At 44.1% G+C, this 26,694-nt stretch overlaps 2 protein-coding genes across 12 annotated transcripts in view; one reads left to right on the forward strand and one right to left on the reverse strand.

Annotated features, from left to right (window-relative positions):
- Window positions 1-1,614, forward strand: part of KDM1A (lysine demethylase 1A) — a 65,431-nt gene extending 63,817 nt beyond the window's left edge. For both annotated transcript variants that reach the window (XM_003891299.4, XM_003891298.4), the window contains 2 exons: window positions 208-354; window positions 1,118-1,614. In XM_003891299.4, coding sequence (XP_003891348.1) covers window positions 208-354; window positions 1,118-1,303 — 333 coding nt within the window. In that variant the 3' untranslated portion in view covers window positions 1,304-1,614. The remainder of the gene's footprint in view (window positions 1-207; window positions 355-1,117) is intronic.
- Window positions 1,615-3,127: 1,513 nt separating this feature from the next.
- The window catches only part of LUZP1 (leucine zipper protein 1), a 95,892-nt gene continuing 72,325 nt past the window's right edge, over window positions 3,128-26,694 (reverse strand). For all 10 annotated transcript variants that reach the window (XM_017958072.3, XM_009201501.4, XM_017958056.3 and 7 more), the window contains 2 exons: window positions 9,400-12,590; window positions 3,128-7,238 (listed from right to left, as the gene is read on the reverse strand). In XM_017958072.3, coding sequence (XP_017813561.1) covers window positions 7,080-7,238; window positions 9,400-12,471 — 3,231 coding nt within the window. In that variant the 5' untranslated portion in view covers window positions 12,472-12,590 and the 3' untranslated portion in view covers window positions 3,128-7,079. The remainder of the gene's footprint in view (window positions 7,239-9,399; window positions 12,591-26,694) is intronic.

A 26,694-nucleotide genomic window follows, 5' to 3' on the forward strand; every position in this document is an offset into this window, starting at 1 on the left:
AAAAAAATGGAGGCATCCTTCCTGTCTGAAGTCCTTTTGTCCACGTCTATTTTAAAGCAGAGCATTCATCACTTGATCACTGGCTCTCACATCTGTTGCCCTTCTTTCTCTCACTTACATCTCCACCCACCACTGCTTTTCCACCTTTCAAGGATTGATTTGTCCTTGGTATATCATAATGACTTTTGCTCCTGGTTTTTCTTTTAGCCCAAGGAAACTGTGGTGTCTCGTTGGCGAGCTGATCCCTGGGCCCGGGGCTCTTATTCCTATGTTGCTGCAGGATCATCTGGAAATGACTATGATTTAATGGCTCAGCCCATCACTCCGGGCCCCTCGATTCCAGGTGCCCCACAGGTGAGAACTGGCAAACTATCTGGGCTTATTTGGGAAGAGGCCCTGATTTTTTTTTCAGATTTTAGTCATTCTATCTTCGGACCTTTCAGATAACCAAGCAGAGAGTTAAAAGGATGGCACCATTTCTGATTTCTCATCATTTGGTTTTGTAAATCTAGGCAGCCTGCATTCAGAATGGAGGAGTCCAGAGTATAAGTCAAATAACATTTTTCCTTATTCAGGTTTTCCCCCTAAAAAACAAAACCATTTTTAATTGCACTTCCATCTTGTAATGGCTCACAGGATTGCTGCAAGGTCGCAATTACTAGGGGCTTCCAGGGCATTCCTGAGAAATAACCCTGGGTCCTTATCTAGACCCTTATGCCAGACCCCACTCCAAGAGCAGTAAGAATTCCTCAGTGTCATAGCCCAGACCTGCTCTGAGCTGCAAGGCTGAAGTGTCCCTGATCACCAAATGTCCTGTGCTTCAGGGTAGTGAGGCTCCCTCCCAGAAGGTACTGAGGGAAGGACGTTCTAGAATTGGGTATCTAAACTGATGAGAACACGTTAAGCATCACTTTAGGACCGAGGCTAGGTGGAGTTTTATTGTCTCATTTCTCCTTGTCAATTCTTGGAAAATGCCTACTGATAAGGGAGACTCAGATAGAATGATGAATAGTAATTGGGGGGTCAGCCTTTACAAGGTCAACAGGAATTTAGTAATTTAAGTACAAGAGTAAAGGTGTATGTACAGCCTGCCAATTTTCTTTTTCCCCTAAAACAGCCGATTCCACGACTCTTCTTTGCGGGAGAACATACAATCCGTAACTACCCAGCCACAGTGCATGGTGCTCTGCTGAGTGGGCTGCGAGAAGCAGGAAGAATTGCAGACCAGTTTTTGGGGGCCATGTATACGCTGCCTCGCCAGGCCACACCAGGTGTTCCTGCACAGCAGTCCCCAAGCATGTGAGACAGATAACATTCTAAGAGAAGAGGCCCATGTGCCTGTTTCTGCCGTATTAGCAAGGCTCTTCTAGCAATACTAGATCCCACTGAGAAAGTCCACCCTGGCACCTGGGCTCCTGATCGGCTGCTGGAGCTCCTGATTTGACAAGGGAGCTTCCCTCCTTTGAATGACCTAGAGCACAGGGAGGAACTTGTCTATTAGTTTGGAATTGTGTTCTTCATAAAGACTGTGAGGCAAGTGCTGTGAAGTAACATCTTAGTCTCGTTTTTTGTTTTTTTAAATATATTTTGAGAATAAAACTTCATATAAAATTGGCCCTTCTGTTCCTTTGGGTTGGAGTTACATACAAGATGGGGGCGTTACTCCTTTGGAAATGCCAAGTTTATCCTATGACAATAGTAATATATGTTTTCTCCATGTTTAAATAAGGAAGATGTTTATATAAAAGAGAAAAATGGTTTGATCAGGTCAGAAGATAAGGTGGGGGGCGGTCCTGTAGAAGCAGTGGATTTCCTAGTCAGTGGGACTAGACTTCCCCACTGGGGAGGGGTGTGGTGGTGTGCCAAGAACATAGGTATTAGGAAACTTTGGATGAACTTTCAAGATAAAACACAAGAGTGAAACAAAGTTTGAGCCTTTGGGAGACGAGTCTGCCTTTATTCCTGATTCCCTCCATGGGTACGTGCTAAAACTTCCCAATTCTACGAAAGCTGTTGGTGTACATTTTGGGAAGCACACTACGTAAGAGCAAGGGCTTAGGTAACAGCTGGTTTAACAAATTGCCACAAACTTAGTGGCTCTTTAAAAAAAAAATCTACAGTTGTGGATGCTTAAAGTCTAAAATGGGTCTGCAGGGCTGCATTCATTATGGAGGCTCTCAGAGTGGGGAGGATCAGTTCATTTCCTTGCTCTTTTCAGCTTCTAGGGGTGGGAAGGCTTGTGGCTCCTACCTCCATCCGCAGAGCACCTAACTCCAATCTCTGCCTCCATCATCACATTGCCTTCTCCTGTAGTCAAATCTTTGTCTCCCTCTTAAAAGGATATACCTGCGACTACATTTAAGGCCCACCTGGATCATCTAGGATGATCTCCCTCATCCCAGAATCCTTACCGGCAAAGTCCCTTTTGCCCATATAAGATAAAAACATGTTACATGCTGGTTCCTTACCAGGGGCTCCTGACAGATAAACTCAGTTACTACAAATCCAAGTAATGCCCCTTAAATGTGGTTTTATTCTTAGTATGAGTTAAGGGACATAATGTATATTGTTGGTCTGATGGGAAGATGAAAACAGAGAAGGCTTTTTCCCCGCCTAGTCTTAAGAATTCGTGACAGTATGGAAAGAATCTGCACACCAGGATCAGGGCAAGTGGCGGAACTGATGAAAAGGTGAGGGCTGTGCACAGTGCATGGACCTCGGCATACACCTGCGTCTGAATCTGAGTTCTGCAATCAACATTGTTACTTCACGGGGATTAGCTAGGGTATCTAATCCGGGGTAGGTCTCTTAAGAGTTTTTGTTTTTTAAACAGATGGCATAGGCAGCTTGAGAGAGAGATGACTCTATCTGGCAACAATGGGCAAGCCTGAAAATTAAATGTTGCAAAGAAATAGCTGCTGATTATAACTCTAGTTATGTGGGTCCTACGCATGTCCTTTTCTAAGCCTCAGTTAATGTTTCCAGTCCTTGCAGTATCAGTAATTGGTTAGGTAAAATACCCAGTTTTAAGCATCATACAATGAAATATACTAGAGCTGCATCAATGCATAGAAGACAGATACACAGAGATGACATTAACACTCGCATCACAAACTTGCACAGAGTATATATGGAAACGAGGGAGCTTTATTGGTTACATATTGTACTGCAGAGCCAACAGAGAGCATTCGCGCCAGAGGATACATGCAGACAGGCAGCTCCAACGATACACATGCACCCAAGGAGCCCTGAGCCACTGCTTTGCCCTGGTTTCCAGCGACAGGTTCCGGCCTCCTTGGTCCCATGCTTGGAGCAGGAATGTAGAAGCTGCTGCACCTAGACTCCAAGGGGCAGGGGTGAGACCAGAGCACCTGCCTGAGCAAGTAGGTGTGGACCAACAGACTGCCCCCAACAAAGGGGCCTATAATGCAATAACAGTTTATTTGAGGGCTACCTTCTTAGCCCTCTCAATCTTTAAAATACAAAAAAATAGACTTTATTCTCTTAAAAATACATTCCATTCAGTATGTTCTGAGCTGGGAAGCAGCAGGAAAATAGGGCCCCTTTCTCCTATGATCTTGGTTGTGAGGTTTTGAGGAGAACCCTGTTCCCCACTCGGGGTATTCAAAACATAATCCCTAAAAGCAGCTCTTTCCAAAGCAGTCTTGTCAGAGAAATAACAAAACCTCCTAACAAGGTAGCCAGGGACCCAGCCTCTGGATCCCCGTTCCTTTATTGGGAAGTGGTAGCACTTGGCACTGACCCACTAAATATAAAGAACTAAAACTGCCCCAGGACGACAAGTCCAAGAACACTATAGCGCCCCCCCACATCCCAAACACTCCAACGAGAGGGGGTTATTTATGTGCAAGCTTGCCTGCAGCTGAGGGTGAGGTGGCATCCTTGGCCCCACTGCAGATCCCTTTAACCCACACTGTGACTCTTTCATTGCCACCCAAAAGCAAAAAAACCACCACCGCTTATTTATCCACCTCCAGCTTTCTCTGGTTTCGTGTCAGAGTGGCAAAAAACAGCAGCAGGTGGAAGAGATCAGCTGCTGGTACTAAGCCAGCTCCGCTCCCTCCAACCAAGCAGCTCTATTGCCAGGTCCCCCAACTCACTAGGAACCCTCCAACAACCATACACCTGCCAGTAAAATTTAAGAGCCAAGCTATGGAAGAAACTTGTCGTAAAAGTGGGTTTGCTGACTGGGGGCAGTGAGACTATTTGGCTTGATTAAACAACTATCCAACTACAGGTCTCCCCTCTACTTGGAGGCTTCCTCCAGGACCCCTGACAATGAGGCCTGGGTCCAAACAGTTACACCTCAGTTGCTTTCCAGAAACATGCCTCCCAACTTTGGGATTTGAGAGCCAGCCTTGCCAGCCATTTGAAGCCCAGAGAAACTGAGCCTCCAGCCTTTACTTGCTATTACTACGTTATTTTCTGCAATGCTGAGGACATTTAAAAATAAAATCTATCTAGAAAGTGTGCAGATTAAAGAAACAAAATATCCTGAAATAACTGTTACAATCAAATCCTATTGCACTCAGATTTCAAGATGACAGCCCCAGCAAAAGGGCTTCACAGCTGTCCCTCTTCCACAGGACATTTTGAGTAGCAGCAGATGTTGGTGCTGCTGAAATGTGGAAAGATCCAGACTTTGGCACCAGGAGCTATATAGCACCAGAATCCAGGGCTCCAACACCCAAACACAAGAATTATTGGCGAGACCTTTTTAAGCATGGCTTGGCGCCCTTCTGTTTCCATCAGCAGAGAAGAGCCACAGACTTAGTTTCCTATACCTTCAGTTGACCACCACGGAGGTTGATTTCCTTTGAACTCTCAAGGTTGCCAACCAGTGAAGGAGAATAGCAGGGAGGCCGCAAGTGAGGGACGGCAGCCTTGAGTGAGCTAGTTTCTGGCCAGTGAGCCAGGAGAAGCAGCAGGAAGAGATCCTGGAAATAGCATATTGAGCATTAGAGGTGGGGATGTGGAGAGGAAAGGCAGGCCACATGACAATGCCTTTAGATTGACAACTCCAGGAAACAAGTATGAGCAATAGATTCCTGTCCCTGAAAGTAAGGTAGGTGCTCCCCAAGCCTCCTCACTGCCAAATCTGATGCAGACAAGGGCAGGATGAACACTGATTCCCATGCTGAGTGAAGGCAGGGAAGACCAATTCCTCTGGAGGAAATCTTGAGTCTTCCTCTTGCCAGGAGATTCATAGGAGATGCACAGGAATAGGAGATACACAGACTTGGGTACTTTCCATAACATCTAGACTCCTAGAAAGCCAGGAGATACTGTGTGGCACTGGACAAGGCTGATGCCACAAAGAGCCTCAGAGACCATCCGATCTAATCCCTTCACTTTGCAGACTGGGAAACAGGCCCAGGGAGCTTCTCTGAGGAAACTAAAGGAAACATGAGGAAACTAAAAAACAAGGCCCAGAAAAACAATTGAGGGCAGGGGGGAAGAACCCACATGGATGATACCTTCCAAAAGCAAAAATCATCCCATACTATTATACTATTTACCTGAGAACAGGTAAATCATCCCATACTATTACAGATGGTGAAAACAGGAGAACCTCAGAATACCAGATTTGGTGCCCTTAGAGATCATCCATTTCAAAGAACTCATTTTACAGACAGGGAAACTGAGGCTCCAAGGCGGCAATGACTCACCCAAGGTCACACAGCAAGGAAGTAAAGCCATGGGGAAACAAATACAGCTTACCAGACTGCTAGTTTAATGTTGTCTCATTCTGAGGGCAATAGTGTCTGCTTCATAAAGGTAGCCTTTGAAAGAGGATCCCTTCTTTGAATTGAAAGAATGCTAAAGAAAAAGCAGTGCCAAGAATATACAATTCTTTTAAACTTCCCCATATGACTGGTATAAGGAACCTAACCAATTTATTTACGTGGCTTTCTGAAAGGTTTGCTGCATTTTGAACTACATAAACCTGAGGCCCTCAATGGGTATGTACGTATCACCTCTCCTCCAACGAAGTCATCATGATAGTCGGCTTGCAGAAATCCGGGGCCCACTTCTGTAGGAATGCATCAGCTTGGTAAAGTGCGATGCCTCCTCCATGGGGGACGGAGGAGGAGGAACAGGAGGGAGTAGTCTCATAGTCCATGCCTCTCATGGAGCTATTGCTTGTGGAGTGACTAAAGGTGAGTCACTTCGGGTCTGCTTTCCCCTGTGCTGGGCACTTCCTAGAAGGCAGAGGATGCTGGGTCAGGCCCAGCTTAGCCTAGGGATTTTCCCAAGGTGGAAACAATGAAGAGAGAGCAGGCGATGCCAGCAGCATTACTGGTGCTCGGGAAAGAAGATGCATGAGGCTTGCACCTCCAGGTGCCTTTGAAAGGTGAGCAGAGAGAGCTGGGGTTGGGGAGCGATGATGTCATTCCAATGGGTATCCGCGTGGGTATCTGCATGCTCTGCTTCCAGGAGACTGGTCAGCCAGGGGCCAGGTCAAACTTCAACCTAAAGGGTAGTCTCAATCCTTCAGAGGCAGCACAGACCCCTTTCTGCTTTAAAAGGCTGCGGAAAAGAACTCCAGGGAGAAAGAAATGAAAGCCCCCTAGATGGAGCTGATGGCTGGTAAATCTTACGGGGTACTTGAGCCCACTGGGCAAATGAGGAATGAAGTGGATATAGTGAGACTGAGAAATCAGAACATTAACCACACAGACAGGGGCTGTCTTAGGATCCAGAAACAACCCACCAAGGAGCCAAGAAGAACTTTTGACTCCTGTGGTGTGGTGGGGACTTTATCTTCCCCCGTTTGGGGGCCAGAATGGTCCAACTACTTGGTTGACAGGGACAAGGAGAGAGAGAGGACTCGTGCATTGGGGAAGGTTGGGCCTGGGTGACTATCCAGCTTGTAGTCTCTGATTCCCTCTGGCCAAATGGCAAAAATTACCTGAGCCACAGCCCAGCTCTACCACAGTTTCCCAGCCAAGGCTTGTGTCTTGCCTGGTTAACTGGCCTTGGATCCTTCATGGGGCAGGACAGTGGAGAGAGCTAAGAAGCAGGAGCAGAGGGCAGACAGCAGACACCCAGCGGGTTCAGTTCTCCTCAGCACAGGGCCTGGTTGGCCGTAATTGTTCCTCGGCCCGTACTCGCCCAGGCTCTGGCAGCCCCTGTTTCCCAGGCAGTTCAGACGGATCCAGGGAGTTGTGCAGTTGCCTGTAGACACTGAGTGTACAGTCTTCCCCTTCTTCCTCCTGTGCCAATAGATAATAAAAGTGCACTGTGGAGATCAGTAAAGTGAGGAACAAGACACCCTCACCTGCTACCACAATGGGTCCCTTCCAACCTAGCAGAGGCAGATATAGCCCAGACAGGCCATAAGTTAACTGCAAAGATATGCTTTTGCCTGAGTACGGGCCAATATGTAAGTTCCTTGGAAATCGGGTAGACCGGGAACTCCAAGCTGCTAGGAACCATCAGGGTAGGCTAGGAGGAGGCTCACAACAGAACAGGAGCCTTACAGAGGACAGAGCCTGGAATAGGTGCATGGGACTGGTACCCCTGAGGAGGGGCCAGCAGTCTGAGTTCTGCACATGCATGCAGGCTGCATGATTCTGGGGATGAGACCTATCCACATCCTTGGTGGGGAGCTGAAGAGAGGTCCGGACAGCTCTCTTCCTCCTTCCCACATACAAACTACCAGAAAGCTCACATGCCCGTCTCTCATCCTTTCTCTCTCCTCTTAAATGTCCAAAGCTTCTGGGGCCCAAATAGCTGTCTTTCTCCCTATTCCTAGAATTCTACCTTTTTTTTTGAGATGACGTCTCGCACTGTCTCCCGGGCTGGAGTGCAGTGGCACAGTCTCAGTTCACTGCAACCTCTGCCTCCCGGTTCAAGCGATTCTCCTGCCTCAGCCTCCCAAGTAGCTTGGATTACAAGCACGCACCACCACACCTGGTTTCTTTTGTTTGTTTTTGAGACGTCGTTTCGCTCTTGTTGCCCAGGCTGGAGTGCAATGGCGCGATCTCGGCTCACTGCAACCTCCACCTCCCGGGTTCAAGTAATTCTCCTGCCTCAGCCACTCCCGGGTTCAAGTAATTCTCCTGCCTCAGCCTCCTGAGTAGCTGGGATTACAGGCATGTGCCACCACACCTGGCTAATTTTGTATTTTTAGTAGAGATGGGGTATCACTATATTGGCCAGGCTAGCCTTGAACTCCTAACCTTGTGATCTGCCCACCTCGGCCTCCCAAAGTGCTGAGATTACAGGTGTAAGCCACCATGCCTGGCCAGAATTCTATCTTTTTAATGTTCTCCTTGGTTCTCCCAAGCAAATGCAGATCAAAGAATAACATAGGCATGAGTGAGAAAGGTTAGCAGAGTAGAAAGAGCATTGGATTTAGAGACAGGAATCTTGGATTCAAGTCTTAGCTCTTCCAGTAATTAAGCTGGGTAACCTTGGGTAAGATATTTTGTGTTTCTGACCCTTAGCTTCTGTATCTGAAAAATGGGGATAGTATCTGCCCCCAGGCAGATATTCAAGGGACTGAATGACACAGTGGGTAGTGAAGTACTTTTGTCCATTGTTAAGTACCCTGTAAAGAGTCACAGGCTTTTCAAGTTAATAGTCATCTGCTTTTTGTAAAAGAAGGGAGCACTGTGTCCAGGTCCAAAGAGTTTTTCATCATCACGGGTTTCTTACTGAAAAGACACTCCCAAGGGCTTCTCCAGATGCTGTTCTGACACTCTGACCCTCACACTCACATAAGGCAGGTGGTTCTGGATTTATCAAAGCTGTAATGAGCCATACTGAACCAGCCCTGCCCTCAGACTGATGATATGAGACAGACACCTGTCTGGGGGGGTCAAAAGAAAGTGTCATTTGGAATTGGGTATAAGCTTATCTAAAATAGGCCCAGTGTAAGCCCCGGCTCTCCTCATTCCTGAGAGGCCAGCAGCCTGTGAAGATCTGCTAACTGAGGCAGCCGAGAACTTGCTGACCTGGCTCCCCATCGCTGTGCTCTACAGAAAGGGCACCAGGCCTCCTACAGTCGCTCAGAGCTCCCCAGCAGCTATAGCTGCTTCTTGTGCTTTTCGTGCTGCTCTGAGGTCCTACAGGGAGCTCCTTTAGCTGCTCTGGCAAACCAAGCGAAGAGAAGACATATTTCCTTTTTGTGTCGCCTTCATATGTGAGAGCAAAATGAAGACAACAAATTGGAAAAAGGATTTTGAAAAGTCATGCTGCTAAAAACCTTCTTTAGGGGAAAGGTCAAACCCACCTGATTTTTCAACAGTTCTTTAAGGAACCCAGTTCTACTCAGTTCTCAGGATCCTGGGTCACACAGGCCAGAGGAGAGGGGAAAAAGGAAGGAAAAGGGAGAGAGAAAAGAGAGAGGGCAGAGAGGCTGGAACTCACCATGCCTGCTGAGTGGTTCCAGGCTGCGACAGTGATGGTGTCTCCTACCCGATTCCGACGGGTAAGCACCTCTGACACAGTGAGGCTACTTTGGGTCCTTCTGGAGGAGGGCTCAGGGGCATCCCCTGAACTTGGTCCTACCCTTCGAGTGCCCTGCTCAAAAAGGTAGGCCCTGGGCTGTTCAAGTTCTGAGAAGTCTGTGGAAGACCTCTGGGTGTAGGCATTGGTATTGGCAGATTCCATGTTTTTACCTATTCGAGTTGGGGGGTCTTCTAAAGATTTCAAGTCTCGCCTACTCTTCCAGGCATTCCGCACAGTAACATGTCTGGCATCTGAGGAGCCCACTTCTGAAGGGGCACTATGGCTTTTCCACCTGATTGTCTCCGCTGGAGGTGCATAGCTATTCCTCTCCACAGGATCCGATGGCTTGATTACAATGCTGCTCCGAGAGACCACTGTTTCTGGCCTGTTCTTCAGGGGCCCATCTGCCATTCTCTCCGCTTCTGCAAGCTGCAGGGTGATGTCATGTTTGTGAATGGAGAGCTCAAAAGGGGAGCTGACATGGTTGCTAAATGATGTGAGCTCTGCCGGCCCCACCTGGATATTGCTGGTGGATGTGTGCCTCTCCCTCAGGGCCTCACCCAGAGCAGCTCTGGGGCTGCTGCTGTCAGAGGGATAGATAGTAATGCTACTTGTCACTTTGTTTGGCCCTGGTTTGGAGACAGGTTTCTGTTTCTCCAACGTAGTCTCTGTTCCAGATCCTCCCATGATTTTTTTCACATCCTTATCAACAATAACAGGTTTGATGATGGCTCTAGACCGTAACGCCTCTCTGGGGCTAAAGGGCCTTTGGCTTTTTACCCCAGCACCATTGGTATCTGGGAGCTCCATGGCATTGGTGGAGGCTCTGACAGATTTCACAGATTCATTCTCTATTCCAGCATCTTTATCATTCTCAAACAGGGAGGTTCTAGGTACCCCTCGGGCTTTGGCCTTTTCTCTAGAGTTAGACTGTGGTTTGGGCTCGGGCTCTGGAGTGATGGTTGTATTTACCAACTTGGCAGTAACAAGAGATGCTATGTCCAAGTCATCATCTGAGTCTGGCTTCTCTCTGCCACTGGATTTGATGACTCGACACCTCAAGGCTTCATGCTGACTGCTGTCTTCCATCACAACTGCTGCAGGTTGATCAACCCCTTCTCTATGTGAGGTTGAAAATCCCTGAAGGATGTTCTCTTGGCTTCTAGAGCTATAAGGATACTTTGATAAAACAGGAGCCTTGGAATTTGAGGAACTGGTATTGGCCTCAAGGCCATTGGCAGCCTTTTTGCCTTTAGAGAACCCTTCTGAGGAGGATCTTCGAGATGAGGCCAGAGTTCCAATGGCCTTAGAACAGCCAGAGTTTGCAGCGTGAGTTACTTGACTTCCATTGCCAGGCACATGTCCCCTCTTGCCAAAGACAGACTCAGAGGAGGTGTCAGAAGCCTTGTCAGCTCTACCCAATGTGTCACTGGGAACAGATCCGTGGGTGGTGTCACTAAACGTTCGTGTTGTCTTCTCCACTTTTCCCTTCAGTCCGCTCTCGGTGCCCGGCTTGGGAGTCCCCTTCCACGCTTTACTGTGCTCCTGAGCAGCGGGGGGGTAGCGACTCAGCACTGAGGGCTGCTCCCTAGACTTCTTCCCTTCGCTCTGGGAGGATCCGGGTGCAAATCGGTCTTCAGTTTTCTTTGTCTCCTGAGTTCCACTGTCTGTACTCGCCCCCATGTGAGAAGCTTTTGCTGCCCTCCTGTTGACGAAACTGGGAGAAGAAACCTGCCTGTTGCTCAGAGAACAGTTTTCATTGTTGAGAGCAAACTCCCTGTTCCGGAGTCGTTCCCGCTTATGCTGAGGAGACAGTTCCCGTGCTGTGTGCCTGGACGCAGGAGCCTCACTTCCGTGGCCTCTAAACTTAGTCCTCTCATGTCTGCCTTTGCTGGACAGGAAAGCATCTTCCCCTTCTACCTCCCCATTTTCTAACTCTTTCTGTTTCTTGATTTGTAGCTTTATCTCCTCCAGTTGGCTGGCTAATAATTTGTTTTTATTTTGCTCACTTAGGTAATTATCCTGAAGGTCATTATTTTTGGCTTTCATTTTCTTAAGCTCTTCTTCCAACGATTCAAAGTGTTTGATTTGTGTTTTAAGTTTCTCAATCTCCTGGTTAAGGTCTTTGACTTTGTTGTCTTCCTGATTGCGGTTCTTTTCATTTTCTGATTTGTTTCTTGTTTCATTCTCTACCTGCTTTAGGTAGTCCAGAGCACCCTTCCTTCTTGATTCTTTGGACGGCAGTGTAGAAGAGATGCCATCCTCAATCCGAAGGTCATTTCTTTCCAGATTAGAAGCATTCCTTGTATAATCTCGGTTCATTTTTTTGTTCTGCTCTAGTTTTTGAGTGAGTTCTTTTATCAATTTCTCATTTTCTTTCTCCTTTTCATTCAAGTATTTTCTCTCACTTACAAAGCTCAGAGTTAATGATTTCAGCTTTTCTAACTCTGACGCTAAACTCTGCTCAGTTTTATCCAAGCGGTCCTCAGAAGATTCTAGTTCTTTCACTTTGACTCTGAGCATTTCTAGCTCAGAGGAGATTTTCTTGGTCAGATTTCTCTCCTCATTCAGGCTCAAACACAGCTGGGTACAGTCATTCTTACTCCTGCTGAAGGCCTCTTCCAGCTTCTCTAATTCAGCCATTCGTTTCTGAAGCCGCTCAATCTCAGATTTCAGCTCCCGGGTGAGGTTTTCTTCCTCTTCAAGTTTCTCCTTCATCAGACGACACAGATCCTCTGCTCTCTTAATCTCCTCGTCTTTGCCTTCAATTCTCAGCACCCGCTGGCGCAGCACTTCAATCTCCGCCAACATGCTGGAGTTGCTACCTTCTGCCTGAATCACCTTGTCCTGGAGATCCAGGAGCTCATCCTCTGCTTTCTGGAGGTTTTTTGTGGCTTCCTCCAACTCATCAAGGCGGCGGCTTAGACTCTGTAGCTTAAATCGCAAGTGGCGGCTGGAGGCCGTCTCCTTGTAGCTTGTAAATTCGGCCATGTCTACTGCCAGCCAATGTGGACTCCTAGAGGCATCCAACTCCACTCAAGGGGATGAGAAATGGTTACCTTTCTCTTGGCAACCACAATCTTCTTTGACAGCTGGAGACCATCATCAATCTATGGAAGCAAAGTAGAAAGCACGTCAGTCAGCAAATGTAAAACCTGCATGTTAGCTCCCAGTTATAGAAAAGAGCTCCTATCTGTTCCTGGTGCCTGGATCATAGGAGGGGCTCAAACTCGTTGAATGAATGACAAATAAACCTGCAAGAAAACACTGGTTCTTTATGGCCGATATTGAGTTGATACCTCGTTTCGCCCTAATAAAGAATGTCACCAGTGGCAGCATGGCAAAAAGACGTATAAGAAGCCTCAATTCTCATGGCAGGGTATAGTAACATCATTACCACCTGCAACCTGCATAATCTCAGGAGAGTCATTAACAATGTAAACTGAGCCTCAGTTTTACTTAGTGGTAAAATGGGCATAATGATGTCTACCATATTTCTCCCCAGTGTTGTTCTGAGATAATATGTGGAAGATCTTGGTAACAAAGCAATAAACAAACCTAAGATTATTTAAAAAAAAAAAAAAGATTATCTCTTATGAGCTATTGTGACTTAAAAGTGATACAAATTAACCCATCTGCCTTGCTATAAATGGTGAGCTTCACAATATACTAAAGCAATCTCTCCACGCCCGTTTTCAACATCTCTTCTCCCAAAAGTGTATTTGTAAGTGGAATTCAGGTGTGAGTTGGCCCGACCCAGGCAACAGGCAGCTTCTACAAAATGTATCCTTTGGCACTGTAAGACAAATGTCCCAGATGTTAAGGTTGATATGAAGACTGGTTTGTTTCTTTGAAAGCCATTTCACTAGGGATATATACCAAACATATAATAATACCCCAAGGAAAGAGAGAAAGGGGAAGGTTTAGTTTTTTTATGTAATTTTCTCATTTTTAAAACAGGAGAATGGATTAATAAAGGCATTTTAAACAGCCTTCATAAACAATAAGTCCTACGAAATTAAAAGGCAGACAACAGACTTCCACTTCCACCACTATGGCAAACCAGATAGACTGGAAAACCTCTAATACTATAAAAGAGCTAAAAATACTGAATAAAATGTAACAATCATTTAAAATGTATAGTTGATCACACAGAAAGTAAGTGACATTCCAGCTAAAACCAGAAGAAAAGAAGACTAAATGAAAAAGAATAGTAAGTTTAAACTACCACTGAGCTGTCCTTATTAGTGTCTTGCTGATCTCCAGAACCAAGGAGTCTGGGTTCTAACAATCATGCAGGTATAAGAGACAAGAGTCTGGGCCCAATAGAGGTGGTAAGTTGAAAATGAGACTTCAGTCCCCAATCTAAAGCAAGGACTATTGGAGAACTACAGCTTCAGGATAACTAGTGAAAAAAGTCACCTCCCTGATACAGGGAGATAACAGGACCTGGGCTCCATTAGGAGTTAAAGGAGGATTATCCCTAGAGAATTTGTCATCTTAGACCTGCTCTCACTTGAATTCAGAGTTCAAATTTATACCACCTGAGTGGTCCAGAACCTATCTGTTCTGAGAAACTAGCATAAAATGGCCATCAGCCTAGTAATATCCCTGGGAAACCTAGCTGAGCAAACAAAAGTACTCTGAAGGGAGCTCCTCTCTACAGAGGTCACACAGGATTCCCACAGATTAAAGTCCAGCTGAACCCAAGCTTATAACTAAAAATTACAAAACACATAAAGATCCATCTTTTACTATAACTGGGCAGAGCAAGTTTATACCAAAAAGAACCAAAGTTACTAAGATTATTGGCTAGAAACCATACAGTAAGTACATTCCAATGTTTAAAGTCATAAAAGAAGGAATGAAAAAACAGGAGAAAGGAACAAGGTGCTATCAACAAAGATCAGAAGATCTGAAAATTAACCACATACAACAGCTACAAATAGAAAAGAGAAATGGCATATTAGAGGCAAAGGAAGATATTAAAAAATAGTGATCAAGAGAGATATGAAATTACAAAAAGCACAGAGTTAAAAAGATGGAAAAGGTAAAAGAGAGGTTAACAGACAGGGGAAATATAAATTAAACAGGTCCAAAACAAGGAAGTTTAACAGGCAGCCCAAAAGGATAGAATACAGAATGGGGAACAGGCAATATCTGAAGAGCCAGCAGGTAAGAATTTTCAAGAGTTGATTAAAGATATGGAACCTCACACTCAGGAAGCAATGTCCCAACAGGAGAAAACTAAATCTGCACCTAGACACATCATAAGGATACGGAAGAACATACCACAAACAGAAAATCTTTAAAAAGCGAAAAGAAAAAAAAGACCATTGTCTCAGTCCATTTGTACTGCTGTAACAAAATACCTGAGGTAGTAATTTATAAGAACAGAAATTGGTCAGGTGCAGTGGCTCACGCCTGTAATCCCAGCACTTTAGGAGGCCAAGGCAGGAGGATCACTTGAGGTCAGGAGTTCAAGACCAGCCTGACCAACATGAGGAAACCCCGTCTCTACTAAAAATACAAAAATTAGCCGGGTGTGGTGGCGCACACCTATAATCCCAGCTACTCGGGAGGCTGAGGCAGGGTAATTGCTTGAACCCGCTGGATGGAGGTCGCAGTGAGCTGAGATCGTGCCACTGCACTCCAGCCTGGTCAACAGGGCAAGACTCCATCTCCAAAAAGAATAGAAATGTATTTCCTCACAGCTCTGGAGCCTGGGAATGTAAGATCAAGGCACCAGCAGGTTTGGTGTCTGCTGAGGGCTCAGTCTCTGCTTCCAAGATGACATCTAGAATGCTGTTTCCTCACAGGGAAGAAGGAATGGAACGAAAACGGTTGAACTCGCTCCCTCAGACCCTTTTTTAAAGGTGCTGATCCCTAATATTACCTCCTTAAAGGTCCTACCTCTTAAAGTTGTTGCACTGGGGGTTAAGTTTCAACACAAATTTTGGAGGAAGCAAAAACATCCCAAACACAAAAACAATCTATAATAACAACTGAACCACTTCTCAGCAGAAACTTTTAAGTAGGTGGCAAGTAGAATGGACTATAGGGGATATGGGTGGGAGCAGGAAGACCAAATAGGAGGCTATTGTAGTAATCCAACCAAAACACAGTTATGGCCTAGATCAGGATGGTGACAATACATGCGTTCCAAGAGCACGTGACCAAGACAGTTGAGAAATGGTCAGAATTCTGGCTGTAGGAAGGTACGACCAAAGGATCTGCTCTTAGACTACATGTTAAGCATGAAGCAAAGAAAGGAATTAAGAAGCCGGGTGCAATGACTCATATCTATAATCCCAGCACTTTGAGAAGCTGAGGTGGAGTTCAAGACCAGCCTGGGCACAACACAGTAAGATCCCGTCTCTATAAAAAGGTAAAATAAGATAAAATTAGAAAGTGCAGTGGCATACACCTGTAGTCCCAGCTATTTGGTAGACTGAGGCAAGAAGACTGCTTGAGCCCAGGAGTTTAAGGTTTCAGTGAGCTATGACTGTGCCACTGTACTCCAGCCAGGGTGACAGAGCAAGACCCTATCTCTAAATAAATAAGCAGATAGATAGGTAGGTAGGTAGATAGATAGATAGGAATTAAGGTAGACTCTAAGGTGGCTGGGCTGAATTTGTAGACGGACAGCATTATCATCAATTCAAATGGAGATGACCGCAGATGGAGCAGTCTGAGAAGGAAGATGAAGAGTTTCATTTGGGACATGTGTATGAGACGTGTATAAGATGTGTAAGGGCCTACTTGAAATTCCTGGTAATGATTTAAAGTGAAACCAATCAACAAAGTTCTATCTTTTTCTCCAGTCTTGTTCAGCTGGTTGAACAGACAAAAGAATAGAGAAACCAGAGTTGGACTGAACCAGGTCGAAGCACTGCATAACAAAGCAAGAGAAGGACAGGAGAGCAGAGTATGTGTGTGAGGGACTTTAAATTCACTCTGTATAGAAGGAGGTGATGAACAGTGAAAATATAATAGAAACTAATGAATTGAAGGGGACTTGAAGGCTTGTTGGAGTAAGGGTACCAGGTACCAGAGGAAATTAAGCCTGAAATATAGAAGACAGAAATCAGAGAGGGACTTCAAGGAATTGAAATCATGGAGGGACTGTAGTTATTGATAATGTCAAAAACGAAGTATAATTATAGGAATCCTGTGGGGGAGTAGGGAGAAGTAGAAAACAAGATCATTGGAAGAGAGAAATAATTGAGAGGTAAAGGTGTTACAAGGGTCACCAGCATGTAAGCACCACAAATTAACAGGAATAATGCTGGAAAGAGTGACGTTAAGACAGAATCTGAAGTTGTTGAGAAGGTAGGGGCAATGACTCAGGGCATCAATAGATGACAGCAACAATAGGGTATTAGGTGATGTTGTCCAGTAAGATTGCATTTAAAACTCACGGATAAGAGTGAAGAAACACAGTCTGAGACATAAGAGAAAAACAGCCGCCACTGTAGAGGGAAGAAATGACTCCAACAATGATCCTATGAGAAAGCTCAGGGCAAAAGAAAAACAACTGAAATTGGGCCTGGCGGAGACGCCAAATGCCAATTCTCTCCAAGCCTGATTCTTCTAATGGCTGCACTATAAGCCTAGAGCCACCAGATGGGGCTCAAGCTCAGCTCCTCAAAAACACCAATGCTTGAAGCTGTTGAAAAGACCAAGCCTCCCCCTTCCATTCAGGTCTTGCCCACCCGATTACAGCTCCCTGTCCATCACTCGGTTTTTCTGGGTACATCTTTCTCTGTCCTCTCATCTTTGCCTCTTTTGGTCCCCCTTCTCCTTTCCCCAGCCTACCTGCTTCCTCATTCTCAAAAACATAGAGGGAAAAAACCTTCTATGTTTATGTTTTTAGAAGGAAACCTTTTCCCTTTTAAAAACTTGCCTTTGGCCTTCTGCCCAGTGGTACAATTAAAACCTTGTCAATTTATACAGTGTTGGTTTGGGGGGACTTAACTAAGTTTAGACCACATACCAATTTTAAATGAGTGTATGATACAAAGGATCTGTGTTCCCATCATAGTCACTGGAAGACAAATGATATATGATGCATCTATAAAGTGCTTTAAAACAGCATATCGTCATAAATACACTTAAACCATTAAATTGTATATTTTAAAGAGATAAACTTCACGATACATAAAGCATATCTCAATAAAGCTGTTAAAGAAAACCCAGCTTATCCTCAAACTGTAGCATTCTCTCAGCACATCTTATTTATACTAGCTTATACTATAGTTTTCACAATCTCTTTTTCAAAAGGAGGAAACGTTAAACTTTAGTATAGCCCCATCTATAAATTATCATAATTCTGAATTAGGAGAGCCTGGGAATTATACCACTGTTTTATTTATTTGGCGTTTAGTGCCAATTTTGTATGTTCTATTCAAGACTCTGGATGATACCAACCAACCAGTACAGGCAATGAAAAAGCTAAACCCAGTAAATATGCAGCAAATACTTACTGGACACATACAGAGAAAGCAGGTATTACACATCACTACTTAAAACCCTCTAAAGGTCCTGGCTACTGTTAGGATAGTCCAAATTCCCCATGATGGCACCCAAAGCCCTTCATGATCTGGCCCCGCCAGCCTCTTCATCTACATCCTCGCCCTCCCTCTTCCCTCTGGGCCCTCACTAGTTTGATTCCTTCTCATTTCTTCAGATCCCATCTTAGACAAGGCATCCTTCTGGAAAATTCTGGAGTGCCTTCTTCAAACCCCAGGCCAGAATCAGGGCCTCTCTTTTTCGATTTCACAGTCTGCTGTATGGTTCCCACCACAGAACCTATCACACTCTATTGAAGCTTTATTTACTCAATTCTTCTCTTCAACTTGTGTCACCACTATATTCTCAGTACCCAGCAGAGAGCCTAGAACACAGTGAATGCTGAAAATTCCACGAATTTGACTGATGAGTGAGTCTCCTAATTTTCAAATAGCTTGTCAGTCCCTTGGCAATGACCATTAACAGAAAACAATAAGAATGTCCATGATCTAATCATGGATTACAAAGGAGAAAACAGATGGCAAGAGTGAACAGACAGCACAGACACTCGGGCCCTGTTGTAATGCTCTGAAGGATCTCATCCCTAGCCCTGTGCCACTTGCACAATGTCTCAACCACAATACTCTCCCCTTGACCTGCTGGGAAGTCCTTTCTTGCAGGTCTATGCCACGCAAACAGGACACAGATATCAAAAAAACCACAGCACTCACAGGATGTCCAGCTCCAGTTATTGGACCAAGTGTTGGAGAAGTAGTAGAAAACATTTCTGGATCTTCCTCCACTCCTCAGAATGAGATTTCAGAGTCAGAAGGTAGCTGAAGATCATTTAGTCAACTGGTTTTCAAACTAGACTCAGCAAATCCCCTTGGGGTCATTTAGGGGAAAGAGAGCCGGGGAAATATTTTGAGCAGGCTGAACTCCAGGCTCTTTTCCACTTACTCAACCAAAGCAACTGATTTTAGCTTCTTACCATATTGGGCTTCCCCTATATGACTTTATTAAATAAAGAGATCTACATAGCTTTTATTTAAAATAAAATCATTTACTTCATCCAATCCCCTTAATTTAGAAACAAGGAAACAGACTCAGAAGTAAATTCTGTGCTTTCTCCAGCAGTTTAGCAAAGTCAAGGACTTCAGTCTCCTGACTATATTCAGGATTCTTCCCATTATGCAAAATCACCTCCTTATAAACTCTTAAGCATTTTTACAAAATGAGGAGTTCTGAGCACTACTCTATAAACAAACTAACAATGACAAAAGAGTATAAAGGAACAAATAAGTACAACCACAAATAGGGCACTACTATACTACAGGCAATACTAAGTACCTTATATACATGATTTCTGCAGGAATCCCAGATCTACCATTTACTTTACATGTTCTTACATTACTCCATGGAGGTTTCCCTCAGTGTCTACACAAACACAATACGGTAATCCCTGGGCATGTAAAATGCTTAGCACAACACCTTGCACATAAGTCACAACAAACAGTACCTAGTATTCCTCTATTCAGCTTTCACAATAACCTTATGGGGCAGGGACTCTCAAATTTTCCCAAAGTACACAGCTAGCAAGGATAGAGCAAATCTAGGTCCAATTCCAAAGTTTATATTCTTTTAAGAATACTATACTGTTTGGCCAAGTCACTGATTTTCTCTATGCTTTAGTTCCTCTGAAGAAATAAAAGAAGATCAACTCAACTACCTTACAGCAACACTATGCAATAAAGTTAGCAAAAACACTTTGAAAAGTCCTATGCATACCTAAAGTAAGTTTCATCAGGGAGAATCCTCCTAAAAATAGTGATTCACTAAGATCATCCTTTCTCCCCAGAGTAAACAAGGAACTCGACTGAAAATGGGGTTAGGAGGTTACTTATCTCTGACCTTTTGGCCCTAAGCATAGCCAAAGTAAGAAATGCTTTGCCGCCTCCCAGATCATCCAAAAGCAAAGTAGACGCCTCTCTTCCTACTGTCTCCCTTACTCTCTGTTAAGTATGTTTATCCAGGCAAAATTCATTTATTTAGCAGACACTTATAGAACACCTATGATGCACCCAACATTTTGCCAAGATAAGTAGAAAACCTTACCTTTGCCTGAAGTCTTCCCTGACCACCTTACATAAGATAGCACCCACCCTTTTGCGTCCCGTCTTCTATCCTGCTTTTCTTTTTTTCCTTAGCATATTGTACTATCATACATATACATCGGAAGCTCAGAAGAAGTAATTAAATGTGCCTAAGGGTGGGGTCTGAGAAGGAAATTGTTTATATTAAATCTTGGAAAATCATAGGAAGGTTTTTACAAAGGGAAGGACAGTCTCACTTTTTCATGCCAACTTCCCCTACATTAGTACCTGGCTCAGTTCTAATTCACGCTAGCAAGATACAGCGCCAACTGTCTCTCATTCAGGGCTCTTTCTATCAAAGTTCCTGAACCCAGCTCCAAGTGGCCCCATCCAGCATTTTGGAGGGTGGCTCTTCTTCCTGTCCTGGCAGATCAGGAAGGTCTGAAATAGAACATAATCAGGCCTGCCCTGCCCCTTCTCCTAACACAGCTGCCATGATTCACTTCCTGTTCCCAATAGTCATTTAAAGAGGGGTCGGCAAACTTTTTTTTTAAAGTTTGACAGTATACATGTAAGTATGCAAACTTAGTTTGAGAGTAAATATTTTAGGCTTTATAGGATCTAAGGTTTCTATTCCAGCTACTGAACCCTGACAATGTAGTGATGAAGCAACCACATACATACTGTACAGAAGTGGATGAACATAACTATGTTTCAATTAAACTTGACTTACAAAAACAGGCAGTGGGCAGGGCATGGCAGCTCACGCCTGTAATCCCAGCACTTTGGGAGGATATGGGGGGAGGACTGCTTGAGGCCAGGAGTTCAAGGCCAGTCTTAGCAATACTGCAAGACTCTGTCTCTATTTAAATAAATTATTAAAAATTTAAAAAGCAAAAAGACAGTGGGCCTGTCTGCCAGAATTTGCCAATCTCTGATCTAAAGGATAATGGGAGCAATTTTTTTTTTTATTTTTTATTTTTTTGAGACAGGGTCTACCAGGCTGTAATGCAGTGGAGCAACCACAGCTCACTGCAGCTTCCACCTCCTAGCCTCAAGCAATCCTCCCACCTCAGCCTCCCAAGCAGCTGGGACTACGGGCACACGCCACCATGCCTGGCTAATTTTTTTTTTTTTCTTTTTTTTTTGGAGAGAGGGGGTCTCTATGCTGACCAGGCTGGTCCCAAAATCCTGGACTCAAGCCATCCTCCCACTTTGCCCTTCAAGCCTTCTAAAGTACTGGGATTACAGATGCGAGCCACTGGCCCTGGCCAAGAGCTATTTTCAAGCAGCTTCCTCCTGACCACTTGTAGTTACCTGTTTTAAAATCTTAGGCTGTCTTAAGTCTCACCATCAAATTCTTGCACATTTCTATTTAATTACAGGGCTTACATTATTTTTCCCAGAATCACAAATTCATGTAATTTGGATATGCAAACTCAAGAGTTAGGAACCCAGCTAGCATATAGAGATTCTTCATGTTGGAAAGGATTTAGAGATCATCTAGTCCAACCTCCCACTCAATGCAGACGCTATCTAGCAAGTAGTCACTCAGCTTCCGTTCAAACACTTCTAATGACAGGAATGACAGTCACTTCCTCCCAAGACAACTCACTCCATCTTTGGACATCTCAAAGGTAAGATACCCTACTTATTTTTCTTCTTGGCACATTTAACCACCTGATTACTTGTAAATTTATTTACACTGATTCTTCTTACCATAAAGTAGGATGTGTGACGTCAGAAGCATAGTTTTTTGTGTTTGTAATTTTTTACTGCTGTATCCCCCGCCCCTTGAACAGTGCCTAGTACATAAAGAGTATAAAATAGTTGTTTATTGGGAAGGAGGGAGGGAGGAAGAGAGGGAGAGAGGGAAGGAGGGAGGGAGTGAACAAGCTAACAAAACAATGCTGCATTTGGGGAATTTAATTCAGCGTGGCTGACACCAGAGACACAAGGGGAAGAGCAATTAACTGGTAAGGTTTAGGTGGTAGGTTTGAGGCCCCTGAAATGTTACAGCATGTGCAGAGGCTGAGGGTGTACTGTTTGAGGAACATTCCCTTATCTCCTTTCCTTCCAAGCCCCCCCAACCCACAGCCATTCCAACAGTAAACATCTTTTTTTTTTTTTGAGACAGAATCTTGTTCCATCATCCAGGCTGGAGTGAAGTGGCACGATCTCAGCTCACTGCAACCTTCACTTCCTGGGTTCAAGCAATTCTCGAGAACTGCCTCAGCCTTCCGAGTAGCTGGGATTACAGGAGTGCGCCACCACATCCAGCTAATTTTTCTATTTTTACTAGAGACGGGGTTTCACTATGTTGTCAACACTGGTCTTGAACTCCTGACCTCAAGTGATCCGCCTGCCTTGGCCTCCCAAAGTGCTGGGATTACAGGTGTGAACCACCACGCCTGGCCCAATGGTAAACATCTTTCAATGCATCTGTTCTCTGGGACTTCCTTTTCAAAATATCCTTCCCTACAAGAGAAATGCACCATCCTAAATTCTGTAGATGCTACTATCACTATACCCACGATATTTAAAATATCTGTCCTTCCTCTGGGCTCTGAGAGCAGGGACTGTGTTATCTTCATTTTTCAGTCCTGGGCACTGAATACAGTGACAGGGGCAAGGTAGGAACCTTGTAAATGTTTTGTAAATAAATTAATGTAATAGTTTTATTATATTCCGTACTGGCCAAATTTACATAAAGGGGACTATTTTCAGATCTAGGCACTACATTCTAGGAAAGATGATTAGCCTTTATGCCAAAGGCTGAAATGCAAGTGCCAAAGAGATCAGGCCAATGATTTAAATGAGTTCAAGGGCCTAGAAGGACTATAGCTAAGAGGGGTTATGCCCTCCTTTTATATATAATCTCTTAAATGTAGCCAATGAATTCAGATTTTAAAAAAGAGAAAATAAAAAGAATACCACTGTATAGTCCTCCAAAACACACATGCCTGCAAGTGGAAATGGGAAGCAAATCTGCAACCTGTATTGGACAAAGGAATTAAGTAAGGGAGTAACACAATCAGAACTGCAGTTTTTTAAAAGACCATTCTAGCAGGATAAACTAGGGTGCTATTGTAATAGTCAAGGCAAGAGATGGGATAAGGGCCTGAACCAGGACAGTTCAAATGGAGTAAAAGGGTGGGACGGATGAAAGATGACCTGGTCTGCCCAGTTCTCATAACGAAGTCCAAGATTGCATGAACTAGTCTGGCAGCCACAGTACCAGTTTGTAGATTCATACTTGTTTTGTTTCCAAATAAACTGTTAAATCTCATTTTTAATAACCGAAATATGGGGTTTAATTGTTTTGCAGGCAATGCGATACAATGATTAAAGTTTACGAACTCTGAAGCCAGGTAGCCTAAGTTCAAACTCTGACTTTACTAGCTACTAGCTGTGTGACCTTGGATAAGTCATTTGACTTCTCTATGCTTCAATACCTGTAAGGTTATGGTATGTGTAAATGAGTTAATGCAAGAATTGCTTAGACTAGTACCTGGTCCACAGTAAGTGTCATGTAAGTTTCAGCTTAAATTATTATTTATTATTTTTGGATTTCAACTTCTTAGTTTTAATCCCTTGACTAAATATTCTCTACACTGTCCAGCCTGCAAGCATTCACTATGTAAGTCTCATAGGCATGTCTTTTCTGTATCTTCATCCAAATTGATGTTCAAAAACAAAATATAACCAAAAACAGCCCTGACAGCCCTGTAGAATGTCACTAAAAACACCTCCTATAGATTAACACCGATCTACTACAATTCCTGAGTGCAATTATTCAACAAGCTCCAAAGCCAGGTCAAATTTTTTTTTGTCTTGGGATCACATGAGAAAACATTAAATACCTAATTTTAGCACTTAAGAAACATCACCTTTGTAGCACATTCCAATCCTCCAGCAACCTAGGAATCTTTCCAGAAATGAAATGCGCTGATATATACCAAACTGCTATATGGTAATTATTTCTGGATAATGTGCTTTTTTTCTGTTTTTGCTTATGTCTATTCTCTAATATTTTTATACTGAACTTGGACCAATCATTTAAATAAAATCATGGCAAGGCTTAAAGAAAAAAAAGAATTGTTACCAGCTAGCATGATTTATTCTTAATGAGTACAAGCTGGCTTCTAGGGGTCACTGTTGTTCTCATTCTTTGATCAATCAATTTTAGAATTTTACTCGAGATCACTGTCAAGTTTCCAATGACATCCTTAAACCCATGTGACCCAGAGGTTAACTCCAAATAAATCAAACATCTCAGATGGGCACAGTGGCTCATGCCCATAATCATAGAGCACTTTGGGAGGCTGAGGCAGGCAGACAGCTTGAGCCCAGGAGTTCGAGACCAACCTCGGCAACATGACGAAACTCTTTCTCTACAAAAAATACAAAAATTAGCTGGGCATGGTGGCATGTGCCTGTAGTCCCAACTTCTCAGGAGGCTGAGACGGGGGATCAACCGAGCCTGGGAGGTCAAAGCTACACTGAGCTGAGATCACACCACTATACTCCAGCCTGTGTGACAGAGTGTGAGACCGTCTCAAAAAACAAAGACAAAAATTTAAAAAAAAAAAAAAAATCAAACATGTCTACGGGGAGAATTAAAATTTGAGAGCCTTCAAAATATGTCTAGAATCCATTGCTTTCTGGTTAGCCACCACTACCACCCAGGTCCAACCTACCATCATCCCTGCCCTGGACTACTGATTACTGCAAAAGCTTCCTAACTTGTCTCCCTGCTCCCATCACTGTCCATCCTTCCCCACCCTCCACAGTCTGTTCTCCCACAACAACCAGAGGAGGCCTTTTAAAACATCAGTCAGATCAAGTCACTCCTCTGCTCTAAACTCTCTAGTGCACCTCACTTAGAATACAATGCACTCCAAAGGTGTCACATGGCTAAGGCCCTACAAGATCTAGGTCCCATCACTCATCTGCTGCTCCTTCCCTACGACTCCACTCCAGCCACATGGCCTCCTTATGGGTCCTTATACATGACCAGTTACACTCATCTCATCCCTCACAGTTACACTCATCTCATCCCTCACATATACCTGCTGTTCCCTCTGCCTAGGATGCTTTTCCTTCCCCTAGATATCTCCCTGGCTGGACTCCTCACTTCTTTTAGATCTTAGCTTAAAATATCACCTCATCAGAGGCCTTCCTTGATTGCTATACACAAAGAAGCAATCCCTCAGCTCCCTACCACTATCACCTTACGCTGCTTTTTTTGTCTTCTTAGTATGTACAATCTAGTGGATGTTATTATCTATTTACCTGTTTATTTATTTATATCTAATTATTCATTTTTATCTGTTTCTACCCATTAGAATACAATCCTTCAGAGCAAGGACTTTTTCTATTTTGTTTAATGCTGTATACTTGGTTCCAATAACTAAGGCATGTAGTAAGTGGTCAATTTTTTTTTGTCATCAGAACATTAGCCCCAGTATATAGCAAAATATTTTATGCATAATAGGTATGTGTAGGCTGGGCGCAGTGGCTCACACTTGTAATCCCAGCACTCTGGGAGGCCGAGGTGGGCAAATCACCTGAGGTCAGGAGTTCAAGACCAGCCTGGCCAACACGGTGAAACCCTGTCTGTACGAAAACTACAAAAATTAGCCGGGCGTGGTGGCATACACCTGTAATCCCAGCTACTCGGGAGGCTGAGACAGGAGAATCGCTTGGGCCCAGGAGGCGAAGGTTTGCAGTGGCAGTGAGCCAAGTTCGCCAGTGCACTCCGGACAGGGCAACAGAGCAAGACTCTGTCTCAAAAAATAAAAAAATAAAAAATAGGTATTTGTAATAAGTTTTACGAATAAAATGGTTGTTCTCCCCAAAATTTCACCAAATATATGAAAACACCATTGGTTCTTCCATTAAAAGAGACCAAATACTGGCTGCCACTCGCCCAACAAGAAATTAATTTCATAACCCAGTTCTCTGAGATAAGAGAAATGCTCCAGGGAAAGGAACAGAACAAGAATCCTGAACCAATTAACAGGGCAAGAGTTTGCCTTGAATTTTCCCACTCCTTCAAGAAGAGTTCTGTAGTATCCCTAACTACACCTATTTCCTAAGAGGGGTTGACATGAGAGCAAGAGGCTTTGTTAAGATTCCTTTCCTATGCCCAGTCACTGCTATGAGGAGAACCCATTTCCCACTCATTCTGAGTTATCCTATTGCTCTACTTTCCTAGGGAAGTTTTCTCTATCATCCAGCTATCAGTAGCAACCAAGACCACTGGGTCTCTTGGCCACTCACCACTCAAGTTCTCACTTCTCTCCCTTCTATTTCATTAGTGCTCTACTCTGCCTTAGCCAACACCAACCAATAAAATATTGGCACATAAAATCCACATATGGCTAGGAAAAGAAGCTAGTTGTTGATCAAAAGGTTTTGTATTTTGCTTTGCTTTTCCAACGTTAAATCAGTCACAGCCTCAACCAAAAAGTAACTTTCTCAAAAGAGAAACATTACAGTGTAATGAAAATAACCCACTGTGGTGGTGGCTCATGCCTATAATCCCAGCACTTTGGGAGACCAAGGCAGGAGGACTGCGTTAGCCCAGCAGTTTGAGACCAGCCTG

Source organism: Papio anubis, chromosome 1, assembly GCF_008728515.1.
Source record: "Papio anubis isolate 15944 chromosome 1, Panubis1.0, whole genome shotgun sequence".
NCBI classification, from domain to species: domain Eukaryota; kingdom Metazoa; phylum Chordata; class Mammalia; order Primates; family Cercopithecidae; genus Papio; species Papio anubis.